Below are 24,745 nucleotides of genomic sequence, written 5' to 3' on the forward strand. Positions count from 1 at the left end.
TAAGGGGTAATCACTTTGACAATTCAAAGCTGCATGCTGATATACCTCTCTTGAGATTGAGGTAGCAATGTAGAAATAAGAGTTTACATTGCCTGTAATACACTTGAATTTCAAATGATTTTAAAGGGACTGTACTGGTTGAGGTGAGGATTCAGTATGTAACGTTTTGCAAGATATTTAGAAACCATGCTATGAAATGTTGAAGAGCGTACAATTCTAAGGGGAGTCAAAAGTTTATTTAATGAAAATCGGTTTTGAAATGACCGAGATATCTTAAAACAAGGTAAAACAAAGAGATCCTAATAAAAGTTGTGGCGTGTCAATTTTATTAGGATTGCTTTTTTATCTCAGCCATTTTAAGGCCAATTTTCATCAAATAAACATTGAATCCTTCTTGAAATTACATGCTCTTTCATATTGCATAACAGGTTTCTCATTATCTCACCAAAAAATGTTATAAACCTGAATCCTCACCTCAACCAGTACTGCACAGTCCCTTTAAGGGTAAGGAATAAAACAGTTTTCCTCCTCACTGTGGCACTATTCTTTATTATTCTCTTCTCCTTCAGGCATTTGCTGTTTGCAGTATTGTTTTTGTCATCTACCGTGCTCTCAAATGGTGCTCCTACAATGTGGAACTAATCAACAGACAGATGCTGATCACGACGACCATCATGAGGCAGAAAGAAATCACGTTTAGGGACGGGATGGGCTTCAAGGAGCAGTGCATCAAGAAGAGGGACATTTTCCTCCGGCTCAGACTCGTTTGCGCCGTCTACACCATGGTGTTTGCCATCGTCACGACGATGGCGACGTTCCTCTCGGAGTACGCCTGGGTGAGGGAGATCACGTTTGAGGTGCCGGAAATCCTGGTTTTCACGGCGCTTGGCATCATCTTCAGACTGCGGGACTTCAGTGCCTATGAAAACATAGAGATCATCATCCCGCAAGAGAAATCCTCCGTGATGTTCCTCCCCTATCCAGACATGCACTGGCCGAAAAGACAAAAAATCATGATGGCCATCCCCATTGACCCACCAGCCCAGAGTGATGCTACCAAGGAGGAGGAGAAGGCACTGCTTAAGGCAGGCTGAACAAGCGCTGGTGTCGCTTCTCCGTAAATATCCATGTTCTGCGGCCAGACATGGACTGTTCACCCTGGCCGGAGAACTTGCCACTGTTTGTACAAGCATGAGCTACCGTACTTATGAGTAGGTCTACGCAAGACAGTATGTAGAAGTACAGGTCAGGTTCAGCCCAGAGGGAAGGATATAGGGCAAGAGAAATATAGCCTTAGTACTAGAACTCAAACTTCCCCTGTATTATGACTGTCTGGTCATTTGAATATTAAGAGATGAGTTCAGGCTGTCTGCAGATGTTGTGATAAGAATTATTTCTTGAAGCCTTACGAGATGAACAGGTTTAAGAAGTTCTGCAAGGGAGAACTTATCCATCTCATCTTAGATACACTGGGCCTGACTTGCATCAGTCAAACACAGTATTTGTGTATTATCACAGAGCAAGTAACGTGATTAAAGAGGAATACTTTAGTCCGTAGCTTGGCCCCCAGCTTAACGCCCTGTGTGCCACATCATGCAGTGCAAGTAATAAGTGTTCAACCAGGTCATCAGAGTCGTGACTTACACTAGCGGAGCAGCAGAATCAAACTGAAAGTCAGGCTAAGTGCATAGGGCATGGCATGGAGAACAGTGGGTGGGTTGAGCTTGGGAAACAGTACTCTCTTAAATAGGGGGAAATCTCTACCAAAGTATTTGCAGTCAGTATAGAAGTTCTTTTTTGTAAAAAAAAACAAACTGTCCAGTGGAATAGATGTACAGGTGCCAGATGATTATCTTCTGGTTCGTTTCAGGTTGATGCTGCTCAGGTTAAGTCCTCTGTGTGAAATCGAGGGGTTGTGCAAATAAAAAGAAAGACACAGACTATTTTAATGAGTATTTTTGTAGAGGTTTATGGTGAGGGAGATATTTTGCAAAAGTTGCGCTTTTTTACCACCAAAGGTGTTTTTGAAAATGTTCATAATTGAATAGCTTTCAAACAAAAATGGTATTGCACTAGAGATGATGATGCAAAAGCACTGCATATTTTTTGTATTTTGTATTTTGTTGACTCCATTTTCTGAAACTGAGTGTGCCCTGATTAATGAAATAAGTGTTTTCAAATGGCTGGGTTTCCTTCAACCAGTATTTCTAAGAAAAAACAAACCAAAGTTTACATCTTGCATATGCAGTCAACATTACATGAGTCAGAGAAATTGGGCATCTGCCAAAGTTGTAATTTTTTATCACTGTTTTGTGCAGTGGCAAAATTTAGGACCCTGAAGCAGCATCAGTTATGGCAGGTCTCTTGATTCCTGTGTGGTTGACTCGGGCAAATTCAACGTTATGTCAAGCATGTCACAAGTTGATATTTGGAACCTGGAAGCAACATCCCGGGGGTCCAGGAAGTTTCGTTGCACTTTGCATGCATGGATTGTGCCTAGCTGTGTCCAAAGTAATCTCCTCATGATAAATTTTTGAGGAACGTCACTTGCAAAGGAAACAGTGAAATCTTCATACATCCCTTGATATCACCTCTGGTAGGGTTATGATACTTTTTTTTTGTGTGTGTGTAATAGATTTCATATTATTAACCTCAAGCATAGGTCTTCTAGAGCCAAAATTATGTGCTTTTTTTCTGCATATATACTTGAAAAATATGCACCAAAGAGGAAAATGGAGCAAACCAGTGAAAAAAAAAAAAAAACACCCTGGTAACCTATGCAAATACATTGTAGCATGTAGTAACTGCCACATAGTTGATTATAAGTGCAAGAATCCCCGTTGGGCTTTAGATTCTTTACCTGTAGTAATCCTCCCAATTGCAGAAATACAATGCAATGATGAAATGATCTTATCCTTAAACCAGTTTGCTCTTATACAATACAATAGTTTATTTATTTGCTCTTGATTGAAAGCTTGAATTTGCTGTACTACAGATGAAATTAATGAACAAAAAGCTGCTGCTATAAGGTGTAAACCATCAATGCAATTCTGCCTGAGAGTTACAACACTCGTTTGTAGTATGTATGTACTCTCGTATAATTTTCCTAGAGACTGCAAGGAAAATAGTGTAGGGACCTTACTTATTGTACCATACTGCCGAAGGAATGTAACAGATTTTTTTTTTTCTCTGATAATTTTGGAAGCAGTGTATTCTGTAGGGCTTATTGTGGAGTTGTCAGATTCTTGTAAGCAAGCAAGATAGGCAATGGAGAAAGCAATCTCATTATGTAGGCGCTTTTTGTAGAAACCCCCTTCAGAAGCTGTTGGTCGTAGTTGAACAAACAAACAAAAATGCTGGACATGGTTTAACCATCTAGTTGAACATACAGCAGTAGGAGAAATATGTTACCGCAGCAGGATGAAGAATGCTGGTATTCGTCAAGAAATATAAACATTTAGTGAGCTGATGTTGTATCTCAAGCCAAATCATTGCATGTTTAATGTCTTTCCTTGTTGATGATTATTTGCAGTATGTACTTCTGTATCATTTGTATAGCTTGGTGCATTTAGCTTCCTGGCGTGTTTATTGTTCATCGATGTATTATAGCACAAGTACTTTTGTTTCTATACTACTAGTATTAATGCATGTATGTGATTTGAATGATAGCATTAGTAATGGTGTTTACACAGCTCATGGCAGATGCATAGGACTCACTTGAGGAATATGAATCTATTTTATGTGTGTGTGTGTGTGTGTGTGCGCACATGTGTGTGTGTAATCACAAATTTTGCCAGCATTACTATGTACATCGTTCAAGTAGAGTGTTCTGAATTCATCGTTTACTAATCACACTGGTTAAGCTGTGGTATGTTATGATGTTATCCACTGCGAAGTTATTGATGGCTGCCCATCTCATAGTTTCTTCAGAGATCTTTATTGATTCAAGTTAAGAGCAAAATGCACTGTGACAACCATCCTGTGTTGATTTATTTACTCGAACAGGATGCAATGTCTAAGTAAGCAGTTGTACATGTATATCAGTTTGTAAATTTAACCTACAAGGCAACTACACTACACCTACTCATGTAGTAAATCGTGGTTTGTTTGCCATGTTGCCTTTTGTGGAACAATAACTAAAAAAAAAAAACAACAACAAACAAACAAACATGCAAACAAACAAGGTATGCTGATGAGCTTAAGGGCAATTCCGCGGTTAGTAACGTTACATTTAAAGAAATTTAGATATTTATTTTTACTGCTGAATCACCATTTATTCATTTCAAGTCAAAATCATGTTAAAACATGTTCATCCTCCCCAGGTCTATGATATAGAAAAGAATGAGCACAATCCAATAAATATTAAAATTGCTATGGCAACTAAAAGGGCTGGTTAGTAATGTTACGAAAAAAGGACATGACAAAAAAAAATCAATGTCTTGTAACAAAAAGTGTGCAAAATTTCAAGTTACTTCAAACAAAGTGTTGCATTAATTTCAATTATGGCATCATGACAAATGTTCACGCAAATATTTTTAGCAGTTCGACTGATAATTCATTAGCTAGACCCCCAAATGCATGGTTAGTAACGTTACGGTTAGTAACGTTACATTTGTCCGGAGTAATTCCGCAGGTCATTTCACCCTTCTGTAATTGACAAAATGTCACATGACTTCTGGAGTATTTAAATGTATTCATCTTTTACCTTTTAGCAAAAATTTGAGGAAAAAATTTCAAAGCAACCCACTGTAATTTGCATTTAAGTGAATTTCAGCATCCCCAGTCCCACATGTACATTTTAAATGATGGTTTTAGATCTCGCAAAATCAATAAATACGAAAAATAAATTCTACTGAATTTGAAAGACCTTAGTGATTGGTGAACATCCATGGCATTAGTTGATACCTAAATTAAAGAGTAAGATAAAGAGGCACATTTCTTTTATCCATGTCATGTCCACCTAACTGCGGAATTGCCCTCAAGGATATAAAGTTGCATGAGTTTCCGTTATGGTTCATTGCATGTGTGTAGACAAAGTGCAGTATTGTGAGTGTAAGTGAGAAAGGCAAGTGAGACATTTCCACTTCATTCTGGACCCCCCTTTGCTTTTTTCTCCATGCTATCAAAGCCTATCAAATGTTGAATGCTCATTTTGGAAAAAGCATTATTCCCCAAAGTGTGTTTTTGCTTTAATGGATTTCTGAAGCAGTATGGAAATTGGTTAGAACAAAGCATGGACTTTCTTCTTCTTCTTCTTTCCTGAATAAATGGACTGCCATGGTAATCTGAAATCATGTAAAGTTAAATAGTTAAACAATATCTACTAGTTCTGCAATGTTCAGTATTAATAGATTTCACAGAGTTTTGGAATTCTTGTTAACTGTAAACTGCCTAAAAGAGGATTTTGACAATTCTAAGAATCCAGGTACTCGGTGATAACAGGAGAGAAATGAATTGTTCAGATAAGAGTGACAAGTTTGAAGACATATTGTGCGTAGGCATCAAAGAGATGTCTTTTACAGTATAAGTATGCATGCCAGAAAACACTGCTTTAATCCACATAATTATTTCATTTGTTGCAAACACATGTTAAGAATGGTTGCCCTTATGAAATGATCAGTATCCTGAGAGCCTTGTCAAAGTCATTAATGCTGGTAAAGTCATTTTGTTGTCATGTCAGATGTGTGCAGTTATTTTATTAGCAACAATTTTAAAAGACTTTGGAGATATCTTGCTTGTGTGCATGTATGTATTATGAGTTGTCCTAATTGAGAAATCTTTATGAGGATGTTTTTCGTAATTGTGCTATTCTGTTTCAATGCAATATCTGTTAAATGATCACATACTGGAAGTAAGAGCACAATACTATTTCAGAGTTGTCTGTTATCCGTAAGACTGAACTGTTGCATTTATTCTTTTATTTGGCCAGCTCAGCATTTATTCAGTAAGCGAGAAACATTCCCTGTGGTCATTGTGATTTTGGTGTAATAGGGAATGTGGGTTTGAATTGATTGAATTGAATTGAAGAATAACAATGATGACAATTTGCAACTGTAAACTCTTATGCTGGAATAGTTTTCATCAGGTTTATGACAACTTTTTTTTTTAAAACCTGATCATAAAATTTTGTTCTTTTTTTGTTTGTTCAAATACAAACTTCATGTGTATGTGATCATGAAGTTTATTATCTCATGCAGCTGTTTAGTTAATGATTTTCCTCGAATATGTATGTGCACATGTAAAATGTAATATGCCTCTAAACATTTATGCTGTTGTAAGTTGCAACTCATAAGCAGATGTTTTTGTTCATATCAGTAACACGAAAAGTTATCACCAGTGATGTACAGTAAATGTACATATGAAATTGAAGCATAAAAGATAGTCATGTAAAATGCTATTACTCTGTCTTGTATTCATTATGAATGAATATTAAAATGTGCCTATTTTATGAAATCTGAATAGTGTTGATTTTATTTCCTCGACTTCACCTTGGTTGTGTCTTCAGCAATTAGTTAGTCCTGGTACGAGATAAAATTTGTGTTGACTACCTCTGTCACCAAGACTTTGATGTTGTCTAGCTGCATGCTGGAGTAATCAGGACATAGCTTATCTAACAACCATGATAACAAATCAAGCTCTGTATTATTCCTGCAGGGAGCTTCATTCACCTTCAGATAGCATAAATGAATACAGCTTATGTTTTTGCATATGCCATGGTGCTTTTGTGGTTGTGTGTTTGTGTATGAGTGTACCTATGCATGCTGGCATAGAGAGATACAGCCTGTATTGTGCAAAGCTATAGTGCATAGATTAGGAAAGACCAAAAAACAAACAAACAAACGAACGAACAAACAAACAAACAAACAAACAAACAACAACAACAACAACAACACGAAACAAAGACAAACAAAAGCATAAAAAATGGAGCTGTTGTGACTTCCTGGGCTTATTTATTTATCTCTCTCTCTCTCTTTTTTCTTTTTTCTTTTTGAGGGGTGGTTCTTCATTACATATAAGGATATAGATTGACAAAGGAGCTGTAGGACTAATAAAGTTTCTCTTTCAATTTTAAAAAGATGTTGACAGAAGTCCTGTGAGATACAACAGATTTATGTTTGCCATATTAATGGAAATGATTATCCACTGATAACGTGGATGAACTCTCACTCTTGTTCAAGGTACAAGAATAATCTCTTGCAGTTGGGACATGGGGAATCTTCGAGCATAGGAATGTAAGCAATAAAGCAACGATAATCCCTCCGGTTTAATGATCTGCTTTATTCACATTAAAGGAAAATTCCGTCCTGATTATATGCTGTTTTGTATGAAAACAAAACTCAGAGAAGTAGATCACTAAATATTTGGTGGAAAAATATCAGAGACACACATAACAAAGTGATTAAATGTGAAAGTTTAGAGAGTAACAGACAAATTGGAAACTGTGTGTTCTAGGTATTGAGCAGCTCTCCCTTCAATTTGAGCACCAAAATTCGCAAGTTTTCGTCAGACCTGCTCTTGGTAAATTAACCAGAGTACACCGTATATGTTTTTGCATTTCCTCCTCAACGGATAAGTTCTGTCCGTGCCTAATCTTTTTTTTTCTTTCTGAGAAAAAAAATAAGTGAAATTTTGTGGCCAAAACAAATGGAAAGCTGCTATGCACCTACAGAGCACATAGAGTTGTATCTTGTTTTCTGTTACTGCCATTTTGTTCGTTTGGTTTTGCTCCACCTATTGTACGTCATTCCACACACACACACACACACACACACACACAAAGAATTAGCGTCATCAAATGGTTATTACACTGAAACCATGTTATCATTAACTGTATAATCTGGCCTCTGCCTATCAAATAAAGCGAACATTACATCGAATTGTAGTTGCTACCGTAAATAATAAGAAAAAACGTAGGCCGAAATTTCAAATTGGCAAAAACTTAGAGGAAACCCAAACCCAGATACATTGTTTCAATGTGGATTAAGTGAAAGCTCCAACAGCAGTAAAACACATCAATGAAAGCTTGAGGAAAATCGGGCAGTCAATTAAAAAATGAGTTTTTAAAGTTTCGGTGCCGTCATCGCTGGGTAAGGATACAACTACAGTTCATGGCTTCATTTTGGACACTATACAATATAACGAAAATATAGGGGATTCCATAAAATCAAAATTTTCTTTCATACTAAGAAGTACACATTCCATCGACTTGTTAATGTGACATATGTTAAAGGTTAATATCATTTTCCCTGCTTTCTAAAAGAGGTAAGTCATTATGGTGGAAAAGTGAAAATATGGTGAATTTTATTGACGTTTTCTTTATATTGTGGTCCATAATGACGTCATGAAGTGCAATAGTCTTCTTATCCAGCGATGACGGCACCAAAACTTTAAAAATCTATAATATTAGAATCGACTGCTCAATTTTCCTTAACACTCACTGATGTGTCTGCTAATATTACCGCTTTTACTCAATCCACACGCAGTGACATTTGGGATTTAGTTTCCTTATATAAATGGGAATGAAACCCAAATAAATGTGTGGATTGAATGAATGAATTAATATTAGTAGAAGATGGAAGTTTGAGGAAAACCGCACAACCCGTCGAAAAGTTATGAACAAGTTTGGGTGCAGTCATTGCTGGATGAAAAGACTGCTACATACGTCACGAATATACAACGATATGAAGAAATGACAATTCCCCAAAATTCATTTTTAAGATTTTGATTTAAAGTTTTTAGACGTTCCCTCAACGTATTGCTGACATAGGCCTATGTTAAGAGTGACATTCCTCCTTTTCCTTCTACTTTCTGAAAGAGGAGAGACAGATGCTCTTTCATTGTGATAGAAAAATGAAAATATATTTAATTTTCTTTATAGTTTCATTGTATCATTGTCCATGCGTGACGCCATAAAGTGTTGAAGTCTGCTCATCCAGCGATTCATAGCTTTTGAACGGATTGTCCGATTTTAATCAAACTTCGCTGATGCGTTCTATTGATATTGCTGCATTCCTCAATTCTGGTTATTTGGGTTTCATTCTCCTTTAAGTTGACTGTTTGCTTGATGTTGCCATTGCGCTATAACAACTTTGAGTGATGACGTGCATGGATTACAAAAAAAAAAACAAACAAACAAACCCGACAACAGCGATTACTTCCCTTTAACAATGTATCCTCAATTTGTTCTTTGTGTGTGTGTGTGTTTGTGTGTGTGTGTGTGTATGTGTGTGTATGTGTGTGTGTATTATATATATATATGTGTGTGTGTGTGTGTGTGTGTGTGTGTGTGTATGTCAAATAAAAAAGGTGTGTGTATATGTGTTTATCAGCAACACTCTTGCTTAACCCTCTGTGTGCCAAGTTTATTTGCTGTCCATAGGTTTGTGTGGGAAATGTGTACACATTTGACTCATCTATAGATACACAAACAGCGAAGCATATTGGACTCTGGAAACGTATCATAATAATATCCGTACCAGTTCACCGTGTACGAGTATAAAATTATATAGCTGTCGAGTTTCTTTTTAATTTTACTTTGCTTTGCCCCCCCCCCCCAAGTAATTAGCATTAGTAGACTCTATAAGAGTTTTGTTTTGATTTTGTTTCACTTTGCGCCCCCCCCCCCCCCCCTCCCAAGTAGATGAGACAAACAGCATGCCCCACCATTGAAAGGAAGCGCCGTGGTATCCTGGTAACCTGGTCTGGTGTGAAGGATGTGACATAGACATGGATGGATCGTTGACGTCATGCAGAGTATTTTTGTGGAATCTCCTTTCCTCAAGATATCATAGGACTATAAATAATTATTTCGTTTTGTTTTGTCTGGTCATGCTTTTTTTTAAATTGGGACGGTCTGTTAGGAATCGCATTTTGCACATAATATATGCATGAATTTGATTTCTCCTCCTTTATGTTAATAGACAGACGATCATCTACACAAAGTAACCACAAAATATGCAATGTACATGTCTATTATATATATATCATATATATATATATATATATATATATATATATATGTATATATATGTCAAAATGAGAGGATGATTTTGCTGATGAAAATGATTATTGTGAATGTAATCATCACTTAAACAGTATGGAGATTGAGAGAATGATGCAGATATATCACAGTACATTTTGTAGCAACACAGTACAGTCATTCTATATGATGATGATAAGTAACAATAAAAACGTTAATAATGTGCAATAGCACATGGGTCGCGAGGTCCCCCACCCCAAACTTTATTTCCTTTAAACTTCTCTCTCTCTCTCTCTCTCTCTCTCTCTCTATCTCTCTCTCTCTCTCTCTCTCTCTCTATATATATATATATATATATATATATATGTATATATATATAATTATATATATATATATATATATATATATATATATATATATCCTATATCCATCTATCTATCTGTCTATCTATCTATCTATCTATCTATCTATCTCTTTGGTCTATAAGTCTCCTTTCTCCAAATGGAATAAAAACATTCCTGGAGCCCTTATAATGATAACACCGATACATGGCAACGGTATGATGATAGTATGATTGGTGATTGATGATGACATGGTGATAGTATAGTTGCACTGTTTGTCAGATGGAAAATAAAAATGAAATTGAAACAGAAAATAGAAAAAAAATAAGAAAGATTGGTTGTCCATCGGTAATTCATTGCACTGTCATGACTGTCTTGTGCTTGGTGTATCAAAAATCAAAGTCCTCAAGCAGATAAGAAAGATGACAAACAAAATCCATTCGCGAACAATTTCAAGGTCCCTTAATAGAGGAACGAGAATAGTCTGGACTCTTACAAGACGTACATTTTACTTTCCGGTGACTAATTTCTATATTTCTAGATTAAAACAGCACAATAATTTAGTACATATCCTATGGTATAGATCAGCTCCATCCTAATTCGGTCTTCGGTCTCATTCTCCTGTTTCTAGTCGTGCTCCTGTAACATGTGGGAAAATTTCGTGGTGTCATAAAATCATGTGAAATCTTAAAATTTCATAACTTTCAAAGATACCATCAGCTCTGCTGTCATTAATATATCGTCAAAATGTCCTTGTCATTATATTTCCACCGTCATTGCAATGAATGTACGTCTGCCACACAAGAGGAAATGATATACACGTCGCCAAGTATGATACCGAAAACACCGGATTCCAAATTTGGAGGGTCACTCATTCAGTCAGGGTGTACCTATCTTCGATGGACGAAATGACATTCAGCAATCACAATAGATGACCGCGGCCATCCCATTCTTCATTATGTTTGCTATACGCCGACATCGTTCTCATCAACCTCGTCGTTAAACAGACTGTCCGCTATCAGCGCATAGCACCTCCTCTCCATCTTACCACCGCAAACTTCTCAGCGCCTGATACAGTATGCAGTAGTCAGTACCATCTCGCCCGATTCGCCTTATATGGTTTGGGCCGGTGACAATGCTCATCTAGGCCTACCATGTCGATTTGGGATAACTCGTCACATTTCCAGTGAAGGAAGTCATATTATTGCAATTTAAGATAATCTCTTACATATCTCAATTATACATCACACACGATTGCTGCCGTGTTCATTATCTCTAAATATTACCACGATATTGGCAGATTTATAATAAATTTATTCATCGATAACACATCCCTGAGTGTATGTGGGTGTTACCTACGCCTAGAATGGACGAGTCCAGAGGACCAAAGTTTTTGTGACGCTCCTTGCCCCGTGCGCACCTTTCACTCCGTCACGGATCTCCGATTGGTAAGGCGCTCAGCTAGTTCGTTCTCCTGCTCGGAATAAAACAGCCCAAGAAACCAAAATGGTAAGTTTTGCTCCACAGTGTTATTAGAATCATTCTTTGTTCATGCATGTTTATAAGTTCCGTGTGCCCCTCTCCGTTATTTCCAAAGAAAACTGGATGGATTTATGATGAATGGTTATAGACGAACATTATTTGTCTGACTTTTTTTTAGACAGTTGACAAAATTCACCATAATTGTTTCAGCCATTTTATTTTTACATTTTCTCAATTGTGAATTCAAAATATGTATGAATTATATTTCTGAACACGGCAGAGCTGCCACAGTTATACGAAAACATTGATTCATGGCGGTTGAATAGGTGATAATCACTCGAAGTAATCTAATGACTAACAATAATTGGAGAGACAGCCATCAATTTTAGCCGCATTTACATCCTACACCACTGAACTTGACTATGTTAACAATAATTATTCGATTCGTCATATTGATATAGTGCAAAACAAAATATTTCAATGATAGGCAAACAGCTTTGATATGCGCATAAATCTATGTCAAAGTCCAACCATTCTGACGTCATCTGCTTTTCAAGCGATGGCCATTGCGATTCTGCTTTGTGCCAAGGGTGTATAGGAACCTACGTGGTGATTAAAGGCCTTGTTCCAAATCCGATAGAGCACCAGGCCCCTACCTAGCGCTCATGGCACAAACAGGATTCTTTGTTACAATTATATCTTAATGTTCGGTTCGGGTTTTTCTTTTTAACTAACGATGTCACTTATATCCGTGCATCATGTCAATATCAAATATGAATATCACGAATATCATGCCCTATTCTAGCCTAAATAATATTGCTTATGTTCATACAGAAAACAATAAGCCAGAATGATGCATTAAAGTGTACTGAAAAGAAAATCTGTAAGAATGACGTATTTTATTTGCGATAAAGTACAGAACATTTGATAATGGCAATCGTCAAATTTTATTTGCCACAGAACGTCTCAAATTTTACTCTCAAAATCTGGCAATGATTTTCCATGAATACATACCTTTTGCTGAAAGACACTACGGATCAGTAGGAAATGATAGATATGTTCTTGACCGGAGACTAACCCATGTGCGCTGTGCGCTCACAATAGCCACATTCCATACTTCCATATTCAGGCACACCGAGTGTTGGAATGTGAGGTATGCGAGTCGCGCTGTACCAGACTTGTCACAGGCCTAGACTCCCCCGTGTCACTTTCATCTGCCGCTTGCCAATTAGTCACGATATGGAATATACATTTACATTGCATTTGGTGCCCATTAATGCCACATGCTGCTAGAAAATGCATTCCAAGCCCTATTTTTGTGGCCGAAACCTCAGGTTTTGAAATTACAATCTACTTAAAGTCAGCGCCAGAACGAAACTACAGAGATATATTATTCACCTTCGTGCGACCGCACTGCGCTTTCTCAATTATGATATTCTCAATTTTTGATATTCAATCCTTTTTTATTGTACTCTTCGATGTTTACTAGAAACCTTTTCCCTACTAAACATAAACCCAGTCTCTAGAATTTTCAAGGGCATCCTCTTGCAATACTTTGCGTTAGATGAAAAAAGAAATTATAAGCATATCCTAATGGTAACAGGTCACTGCGTGCATATGTTCATAATTACCACATTCCATGATTTCAACCCTATCATATAACATTATTCATGATGACGATCAAAATGAACTGGTGCCATCAGATATTCTTATTCAAGTCTTCTGCAACATTTGAAACTGCTGTTCTGTTTTCGTTCACTCTGCTTAGTTTCGTCCCACATTAACCACGTAATGTGATTGATAATCAAATTCGATTAAACGAATCAATTACAATTATAATAATTTCTTCCTCTCTCTTTCTCTTTTTTCTCCCATTCTCTGTCTACTATTGGTGTGTCACTGTGCGTGCGAGGGTGTATTTCCGCGCATTTTCCTTTGGACACTTAACTAGAACTCACACCACTCAATATTTTCTGTTTGATCATTCGAAAGTCTCTCTTCTTTTTTTCTTTGTCCATAATATATTTATCATCTAATATTGAGAAATCTGAAGACTGGCAAAGACTTTAGAACGCTATATACTATGCTGTGCTTGAATTGCATAGTATTACAGAACTGATTTTTTAACCTCTTCCTATCATGATAATATACAACTTATAATAAAGAATTTCTTATTTTTTCGTGACGATTGTTTTCAATCTGCTAGAGTTGTGATGCTCATATCTGTTTGTTTGATGTTTTTTCATTTTTAAAAAAATTTTTTTAATGAATTCCCTTGAAGCATTGAACGCAGATTATTTGAGATGCAGGTTGAAAACACATTGGCTAGATGATCATTTTGTAACACACGAATTTCTGTTTTCACTTCTTCACTAATGAATTTTGCGAAAGATGTGCAGCTGCCGTTGTTAGCCTGGTTGCAGATTGCTGTAATCAAGGACATATTTTCTTTCTTGATGAATTTGTATATCTATTCAAACGAAGTTATGTGTGTATTCATATCAATATACTGTTGGAAACGTAATTATAAAAACAGATTTTATATTCTACCCAATATCGACCACGAATGATAGGAATATTAAAGATTTTGACGTTAAAAAGAAAAGAAGACATTTTGATCTCACAACTTCCAATGACTTCCTGATTTTTTTCTCTTTATGTAAAGGATTAATCAATCCTTTATGTAAGGATTAATCAATTGTTTGTCAAACAGTTGCGATAAGAACAACTCGACCCAAGACTTCACTAATTCAAATTAGGGACTAATCTGTTTATTTGACATATTATTTTAGTCTTTACTTCTTCTTACTTCTTCTTTTCTGTTTCCCCCTGCCACATTAAGTTTCATAACGATGCTAATTTGATTTTCCTCATATTATCAAAACACCCCCTCCTGATGTGTTCTTAAGTAGCTATGTAGACTGTTGTTGAACTACTCCAAAATAGAGCTTTATTCCCATCTTGATGCTGATATTGCTTTGTTAACATGGTTTATAGAGTTACTGTACAACCAGTACATATTAATTCACTTGAGCGTTCATCTAACGCCATCACTATGTCATTAGGTCTGTCTATAGGCCACAGGTCAGAGTGTACACCTTAAAGGGATCCGGTCCGCACCCTTGTCAATGAATCTTACACCAAACTCATCCTTGGGCGAGTCCATTATTTTGGTCTTCTTGCTTTTGTCTTTGTCTTCTACCTCTTTTTTTTTCTTCTTTTTCTTCTTCTTCTTCTTTTTTTGTTAGTTAATACCGCATTACACACTCATTCTCTATATGCGTGTCCATCTATCAATTAGTTTTGAAAGATTATCGTAACGCAATAGAGCACACAAGTTTGCTAGTCTTGTTTGGTTAATCTTTTGATAATGGTTTTTCATCCCTCCTTTTTTGAAGTACCTCAACAAATCTTCGACACGTCATGGATTGTCTCTTTTCCTATTTTTCCCGTGTTCCTGACAACATTGCCAAGACTTTTCTCAAATATTGACCAGCATGCATGCCGTGCGTGTGCGTGTGATCAGCCTCTTTGCGTCAACAAAGGGGGGAGGGGGTGCGACGTTCTCGAAATTACAAAAAAAAAAAGAACTACGTAGAAGCATGACGGAACCACTGTATTTGTAATCATTACTAACTTTAAAATGAAAGACTCCAAATCAAGTGTGCTCTAAATGATACTGACACAACAAATCGTTTAGTTTTCCTGCTAGTGCATGTATATTCGATCAAGAAACGCATTTTTAAGCACAATAATCCAGATTTTCGAACAACGGTTTAAGTGACTTTTAACGTACAATGCAGACTGATGTGATTTGGTTTAGTCTTGTTTTTTTTTTTCCACCTGAGTGTAACTGTGCTTACTGAGCTTTACAATAATGTTGAAATGAATAAAGATACTAAAAGCACAGAAAACATTTAGTTTCATTTCATTTTTTGATTTCTGCAATTTTTTGAAGAACAAAATTATATAACATGGAAAATGAAATAAACACATTTATGATGAAATAAAGCATACATTTTTATTTCGTGATACGAATCATGATAATGTAATACAGACTTATTTATACAGGCTTTTACAGGCGGATAATCAATGCGCGATATAAATATTGTAATTTCTATTACGGAATGTACGGCAAGGAATTACAAGCTTTTCTTGAAGCTCGTCGTGCGATATCTTGGTCAAAATGATGATATCGAGGCATGTTATCATTATCACCAAACTGACAGACCGTTCACTTATACGGGTTGCCTGGAATAGTATGCTCTAAAGTAATTTGGGGATGAAATAATTATCTTTAAGTGGCAGAGACAACCATGACGAGATATAGGGATTTTGTATGCAGAGCAAGACCATCATGAATTTGGGAAGCTTTTCGCTGAGTCTGTTGTTAAACCATTTTCACAATTTAGGCCTATATCTTTGTCGAAGAACATTTCGCCGGACAAAATTAATACCACAGCATCCGTCAATCTTCGCAATACGCCCATGGTGACTTTTATCATTGTGCGCACATTCTGTGATAACTACCACATGAGATATAGAGAGAAAGAAAGAGGGTAACTATGGCAACATAATATGATAACTTATGCTACCATAACTATGGTCACAACTACAAACACACACACACACACACACACACACACACACACACACATCTGTATAGGCATAATACAGTCATATTCAATATTCATTTTCCACACGCAAATCATTCTGAGAAAACAATGACACAAGTTGACTGTCAAAATCTGCCAAAAGGCTCAATTTATGCGACATAAAATGGATCACTCAGAAAATCATATACTAGTACGCGCATTCCTATAAGTGTCACTGATTGGCCATACTAGTAGTTGCCACTTGGTTCTTTGGCTTTTGATTCTGGCGCTAGTTATCAATGTTTCATTTTGTAAACGCTCTATACGATGGATAATTTTTCTATGTTTCTGTTCCCTCACAGGCAAGCAAAAAGAAGGGAGGATCCAAGACCAAGAAGCGCGCCCAGCGTGCGACCTCAAACGTGTTCGCCATGTTTGACCAATCTCAGATCCAGGAATTCAAAGAGGTAATAATCCATACTTGTCTTATCTTATGTGGCGCTACGATTGGACAAAAAAATTATGAGCCTTCATCTTACCAATGGAACGAATATTGATGTATGTGCTAAGTCTCGAAGGGAAATGAAATTAGTTTTGACGCTTTACCGTAGATTTATTTTTCACGACGATAATAGCAATAGCAATGGAATTTCAAAAACAGTAGGCCAAATAGACTGTTTGTGGTTATAGAAAAGCCTATTCTTTCCTGGTCAATATTGCCATCAGAGAAGATGAAAACACCCCCATCCCCATTCATCCTCTTGAAAACAACTTTCTATACCAAACAACATTCAAAGCTATTATTTTGTACGCGTGGTTTTGATGAAATAGCAATTCAAACTTTTAAAGTGTGACTTGTGCTCCGAAGACGTTTTTGTGAAAGATCTAATATCAATCAAATATTAATGTTTCTAGTACGCGTGTACAAAACGAGATGGAATATTCAGGTGTATTCGACTCTGAAGTGTATGCCCAGTAATATACATTACGAATTGTTAAATATTATTAGCGTCGCGCCGTTGTCCTTATGCACTCTGAATCTATTCTCAATCTCTCACACTCGGCAGGCTTTCACGCTGATCGATCAGAACCGTGACGGTTTCATCGATAAGGAAGATCTGCACGACATGTTGGCTTCCATGGGTAAGTTCTTAAGTCAGTCTGGCCCTATACCTCCTTCCCTATACTTGATATCTCTTATTTCTTAATGCAACACAAACATAAAGAAACCATTAAAAAAGAACACACAAGGAATCATAGCCAAACAAAAATAAATAAGGTTTGCTGTTGCCACAAACTTTACGTTCACAAAATAATGTTCGTTCAAATTTTAGATGATACCACTTTCAAATTTTACGCACAGAAATTTAATAGGAGTCACCATTTCAAAGTCAATTGACAGTTTCTGCAATTTATTACAATTTATGGATGTTTCTTTTCTAATAGCCTGTATAGTAACCAAACATTTCATTCACACCCTCCCCCCCCCCCCCCCACCCCATTAAATTTCGCCTAGCTGCAGCTAGGTCGGGCAAGCCTTCGGCAAGGTAGTGGTTGTTAAGGGCAACCTCTGTGAACAAAACATGCGTAAAATCTGAATATATTACAGAACCGGTCTACTCATCAGTCAGTGTGTATATCATATATAGCGATGTGTCTGTATACCACACTGATCACGTTTCGATTAGAAGAGGCGGTGATGTCATATTCTCCAAACCCGTCTTTTGGCTTGCATACAGAAAAATGTGAAATGAATCATTGTTTCTGGATATTTCATTTGTACCTTATTTTATTACTTCTATACGTCAAAAACAGACGAAAATTTGTGAATATCTTTATTTCATATCACAGGTCAGTTTGATGAACCCATTTGAACGTTGTGTCGATTTGCACTTTAAGATGACGTCATACAGTGTACTATCTCTTGCCTTCTTCGTTGCTCTAGGTAAGAACCCCGGCGACAAAGAGCTGGATGAGATGATGGCTGATGCTCCAGGTCCAATCAACTTCACCATGTTCCTCACATTATTTGGTGAAAGGTTAAACGGTGAGTTGCGGAAACCATCAAGGCATTCTATACATGATTCCTTGAATGCGGGTGTACCTGACCAAACAACAGATCTGTGATGGGCCCAGTTTTATCAAAAGATTGTAAATTCCCTTACTAAAATACACAGGCTGCCATAGACTTATGATAGAAATCGACAGCGTCAATTATAACTCTTCATAAAACCATTTTGGAGTGTTTATTGCATTTAAACTATGTCGACTTTGGTTGACTCTTTCTGTACCATGCAGGGCTTTTGAACGGTGTGTACAATACTAAGGAATTTTCTGAAATCGGTGGTTAAAGCACACGAAGGGTTAAATGAAGGGTTTAATGAACATTTTAACCCTTTCCTGCATGAGGGATTTTCAATTTTACTTAATTCCCTCAATAACCCCTTTTTGTAGGACCTTAAATGTCAACATTTTGCCATATAAATAACTGTGCAGTCCAGATAATTCATGTACGGCGTGATGAACGGTGGACGTCTGGAAGTCAACAAGTGTTACTACCCCGATGATCCATAGGGGATCTCAAAATGTGTTAAATTACCGAGTTTTGCAGGTTAGTGCTCATTTATATACCACCTAGACCAAAATACGATAAATCACAAAACTTTGATTCGGGGCATAGGGATGACTTTCGGACTCACGATTATGTAATACAGTTAAGTATGTACATGCAGTAAAGTCATTATCTTTTGTTATTATCAATCTTGTGCAGGTACGGATCCGGAAGAAACTATATTAAATGCGTTCAAGTTGTTCGACGAAGAACAGACAGGAGTCCTACACGAAGACTAGTAAGTACAAAGTTTATTCATTCTTTTTTTTTAAAAGTATTATATACTTTGAACATCATAACCTTGAACCTCATAAACTATTTTGTACATTCCTTGAACATCATAACCTTGAACATCATAAACTATTTTCCTTGAACATCATAAACTATTTTGTACATTCCGTAGAGTTTATTATTATCTCGACATACCGATTTTCACTTGTGTTTCGTCATCTTTCGTAATTAGCATGTCGTACTAAACGCTTATATTGTTTCTTTGGAACCTACATCCTACAAGCATTGCTTTTTAGTAGGTTCCTCATATTTACACATCATTTTATTACATGTCCTTATACATTTGTGAAATTATGTCTAAAATTGAATGTTGTGTTATACATATTTTTACTCCGAAATCAAATGGAATATGAAGCCTGAATATGGAATGTGGAATATGGAACTTGAATAAAAAAAATTTAAAAAAAATATACCAACAGCAGGTTGTATAATCCTATAGCAAATGTTTCCAGCACTTTTCATTTTGCTTTGTGTTATCACTCGTTCCATGCTAGAGTTCATGACTTGCGTTTGTTTCCTGGACATACACGTACTAGGTTTTACTTGCCTGATTACGTCAAAGTTGAGTTATACTGAAAAGTACTATAACGTAATTATGTTCTTCAACATCATATCATTACCCTGAACTATTTCGTCGTTGTCAAGGTCACTGAATGTCATCAAATTCTCCATATAGATGGCCCGGTCCTTTTTGTAGAATATTAGTATTGATTGTATCTCAGCCGACTGTTCCCTGCAGTTGAATCGTAATGAAGTGTATTTTCTTATTGTTACAGCAAGCTTTTGCGATTGACGTGAAAAGTCTGACATCGGCACAGCATTTATAACTCAAGTGCAATCGGCCATTAACGCTTACACACGTACAAACACGCATAAAAACAAGCACACACAGACAGTCAGGCAAATGCATACACTACTTCCTATGTCCACATTATCTGTCTCTCTCAACGATGGCTCCTATATAATTTCCACAAACCTCCTAACCGTGCACATATATTTCTTCGTGCGTTTGTGTCTGCTCCAGTCTGAAAGACATCCTGATGTCGATGGGAGACCACTTCACGCTGGAAGAGGTCGAGCTGGCCTACAAGGGCGCCCCCATCGACGACGAGGGCAACCTCAACTACGGCGCCTTCGTCCGAATCATCAAGCACGGTACCAAGGACGAGGACCTGGTCAAGGGAGGCAGCTAAATTCGTCGCTCGTCGTCGATCGGGGAACGACCACTCTCTTCCCACGCAGCAGCCGATGTTTGATCCAACCTACCAAGCAATCCGTCATCCCACCTGTCGAGCGCTGGCGCCCAATGCTCTTGGAATTTTCCAATGCATCCGGGACACTTTTGCGGAGGTTCAGGACTGACTAGTTATCTCTTCTTTGTCTTCAATTTCTGATGATCGAGAGAGATAGGAGAAGAGACCGTATGGGAAAACAGAAATAGTTATTCCATTCGTGGTTGATATGAGTTAGAATGTCATACAACTTTATGGAAATTTATCAAGACAAAATGGCGTCATCCTTACATCTTGCTATGAAAACAAATCCAAACCGCTTTCACAAAGTCAATCAGAAACTGATCGTTTTCCATTGTATACATGCCTTCTTTTTAGTAATTTGTTGGATCAAAGTTGGTTATGCTGCGTGAGGATTGAGTGAGTTGGGAGAGGTGGATTTTATGTGAAGGGGGTTCTGTTCTTTGCAAAAATTTCGCTGCGTTTTCGATGCACGTTCATCTAGCTTCATCAACCATTTCACTTGCTGAATTAACCACGACTGCACGTGGTCAAGAGGCCAAGTCCACTGTTCCACGCTATTTAAATGTGGAAGCAAACATGAATGACTGGAAGTCGGTCTGACGTGTACCTTATAGCTTGTCACGTCAAGAGTAGTTGGTGTTATCAGTCATTGGATTAAAGATATCGAGAAACGAGCGCTGCGAGTACAAAGTGTTGCAGGTACAAAATGGACGATTGTTACACCACACCAGATTATAACACTGGTGGTTTGGGTTTTCCAGCTTATACTTGGTTCAAAAGCATGAATCCTCTTTGAAAGTCATTGATTAGAATGAAAACTTGCGTGCAGTTTAAACAACACATGATTTTATACTTTGTTTCTTTGCCAACTATCAAAAAGGAACACTTTCTTTCTAGCTACATCGCCAGTGCGAATGCTTATTTGAGTTTGAATGAACGATGCGAATGCTTCCATCATTGTTTACTGGTAGGATACTTGTAGCATGAACAAAAACAGGTCAATAGTAACATTATCTATCATTTTAGTTATTCATTTCTTTCTGAATGGAACACGCCAATATGATTTTATATCTATTCAGATTGTTTAAATATTGAGAACTTTATTACAACTACTCTTTCCTGCGAAAACAACAGGCCAATCGGGTTCTTTACGTGAACGTGAAAGATGGTGATGTCATATCGTACTATGTCTAGTGGGTGCGTTGGATAGTTGGTGTGTGAGGTGGAATTTTTTTCTATTCTATGATTATTTATGGCAGTTTTCTTTAGTGGGACGTATATTTTGTAAATGTCATTATGGTTTATGTATAAATGTTAACAAAATTATTGTACATTTCATTCAAATAAAAATGAAGTTAAAACGTCAGATCCAACATTATTCTCAAAGACACATTTATCGCTCAACGACTCCTGTGGTCAATATTGTCTTGCAGACAGCAAACACTGATCTAGAATACCTCACAGCAAACAAGTGCCTTTCCTTCAAGCACACAACATTTGAATAATAAATACGTTGGATGAAGTTTTCATGCCAATGTATCTCGTATGTTTTTGTTGTGTAATTGTCTTTAATTTCCGTTGCATATTATATACAATATATCACATGAAATATGAAACGTTGATGGTGTTGGTAGATGTTTGGAGATTTGGCAATTTCGCCGACGACGCTGATATCCTAACTCAAAGTAATGCTTTTATACGTGATTTGTAATCTAAAGAAGTTCACATCACTCTTTTATAATCCTTTACCATATATTGCTTATCTATCAAAAACATATCTAAATTGTGACAAATCTGGCTAATTTTTGTCATTTGCTCCCCTGATGACGGATTTGGCTCACATTATATCGTTACCTCGTAGCAATCAGCGGATAGTAAAACGTACATCAGTTCTTACCGTATCTTTCATTTCGGCATTCCTCTTAATCTCCCATAATTTAAAACGAAGAACATTCTTTAAAAAAATGACGTGTGCTTTGTCAATACGTGTAACCATTCTTCACACATAAAAAGGACAGAAACGCAGACAAAACAAAAACAAAAACAAAAAACGAACAACAACTTCGAACTCTCGTCCACATGCCTTGCACGGATCGAAGTGTTATCATTGTCTTATGAGAAAAAAAAAATCTGTCGGTTTGATCTATGTCTGTATAATTTATTCATTCATTTTTCTCTCGTCTCTAGATTTCGCTCTGAAATCCCTCCTACTGTTGCTAATTCTTTCAATAGACTTTGTGCAATCGGCAGAGAAGGTATATATCGTACCGGACTCCCAAACACTAAGCATAGCACACAGGCCGGAAATGCAATGTAAAGTGAAAAAAGCGTTGGTAGCTGATAGATTTGTTTGTTTTTTTCGAATTTTATTTCTTGGTGTGCTCGTGTGTTTGTGTGTCGAAAGTCACACCATTTTATTATTTTTTTCCTATTATTCATCGTTCATTGCCTTCATCGTTTTCATTGTGACTCTTATGCATTCATTGTTGCTCAACCAAAAAGGAAACTACCTTTTGAATAAAGGATTAAAAAAATAATAAAAGTGTAACCAAGTTTTGAAGTGCAGACGAGTTGCCTAATGGTCTGTTGTGTTTTCCAAACAATATTCTATGTCAATAAATGCATCAAAAAGAGAAAGACAAAGCTGAAGTTTCATCGAATGAACTCCCCGAAATCTTATGATTATGGAATTCGAGATTACCGTTACAGAACCAATGATTAAGGAATTATGATAACTCCTTGCAATGACCGAATGTGGGTAGATGTTCGAAAGGACATCTAAAACCCAGCTTCACGCCTTTAAGTTACTCAAAGGTGGTATCCTATTTGGAAACATAAACCTATACGTATACATGCCGAACAATGGGTCACACACAATAGGTCAAGATAATACAACAATGGGCGGAACAGAACACTACACAGCGATTTCTGTATCAAATTTCGGAAAGTGCATTATTAGTCCATGGGCCAGGCCAGATATTGGTACCACCTAAGGTGGCAAAACCTTTTTGGTGTCATTTTGTTTGTCGGTCATAGATGTGCTTATCAAGCTATGATAGCATTTCCAAATGAGTAGCTTAGTCATAATAAATGAATTTTAAACCAATTTGGTCTCGTTGTTATATCCCTATACTTCTGAATCGAGACTAACCGCTATACAAAGAAGAGCACTGTTTTCTGTATGTTCACAGGTGTTCTGTTGTAAACGCGGTGTGCTTAGTCTTTATTCAAGGCAGCGAAGGGAATATCCAAAGGTTCTGATGTTCACAGCGCTTAGTCTTTATTCAAGACTGCGAAGGGAATATCCACAGCTTATGATACAGTGTATATCCCTTTATCTAAAAACAACAACAACAACAAAGCAATTCTTCGTGAATTTTACCGTATTTTTAAATTATTTATCATTTTCCGGAGAAAACGCTACGGTGAAAACGCTAACACCACGCCAATGTCACTTTATTTCCATCCAACAATGAAAGATAATGCAAAAACAATGTACCGGTACAATACATTACATTATAATGAATAATATTGTAAATGAACAGAGTGATTTTTGTTTAAAACTGATGGATTTGTTGAGAGGGTAGGATATAAAAACAGTATAGCTAATGCCTTTTATTAGGAACTTTAGATATGATAACGGTACATTTGTATATATAGATAAAGACTAAGCGCACCGCGTGACAGCTGTGGACATCATAACCCTTTGGATATTCCCTTCGCTGCCTTGAATAAAGACTAAGAGAACCGCATTTACAACAGAACACCTGTGGACATACAGAAAACAGTGCTCTTCTTTGTATAGCGGTTAGTCTCGATTCAGAAGTATAGGGATATAAAAACGAGACCAAATTGGTTAAAAATTCATTCATTATGACTAAGCTACTCATTTGGAAATGCTATCATAGCTTGATAAGCATATCTATGCCCGACAAACAAAATGACACCAAAAAGGTTTTGCCACCTCAGGTGGTACCAATAACCCATTTTTCGGGTCTTGGCCCATGGACTATATGCCACGGAAAATACTTGGTCATGCTCACTGTGAGCATCATTATTTAGTGATTACATCTTCTTGAAGTTTGCATGATTGCCCATTGAACGTATTATGTGTGCATGCAACAGAGTGGGCAATCCTGCAATGTGCGTGCTTGTCGCCGCGTGTTCGCTTGGACGTGAAAGTGTGGGTG

General features: G+C 36.9%; 2 protein-coding genes across 2 annotated transcripts in view; both read left to right on the forward strand.

Annotated features, from left to right (window-relative positions):
* The window catches only part of LOC139730728 (uncharacterized), a 28,926-nt gene extending 24,728 nt beyond the window's left edge, over window positions 1–4,198 (forward strand). The window contains exon 8 of the mRNA XM_071641593.1: window positions 570–4,198. Within this exon, the coding sequence (XP_071497694.1) occupies window positions 570–1,094 (525 nt within the window). The 3' untranslated portion in view covers window positions 1,095–4,198. The remainder of the gene's footprint in view (window positions 1–569) is intronic.
* A 7,543-nt stretch (window positions 4,199–11,741) lies between these two features.
* Window positions 11,742–22,601, forward strand: LOC139730729 (myosin regulatory light chain 12B-like). Its single transcript, XM_071641594.1, has 6 exons — window positions 11,742–11,829; window positions 16,760–16,864; window positions 17,465–17,540; window positions 18,343–18,444; window positions 19,168–19,246; window positions 20,324–22,601. The coding sequence occupies exons 1-6, from the start codon at window positions 11,827–11,829 to the stop codon at window positions 20,490–20,492; spliced, it is 534 nt and encodes a 177-aa protein (XP_071497695.1). The 5' UTR covers window positions 11,742–11,826; the 3' UTR covers window positions 20,493–22,601.
* The last annotated feature ends 2,144 nt before the right edge of the window (window positions 22,602–24,745 follow it).

This window comes from Diadema antillarum, unplaced genomic scaffold, assembly GCF_040938485.1.
Source record: "Diadema antillarum isolate AM-2024a unplaced genomic scaffold, OU_Dant_1.0 seq00000330_RagTag, whole genome shotgun sequence".
Classification (NCBI taxonomy): Eukaryota; Metazoa; Echinodermata; class Echinoidea; order Diadematoida; family Diadematidae; genus Diadema; species Diadema antillarum.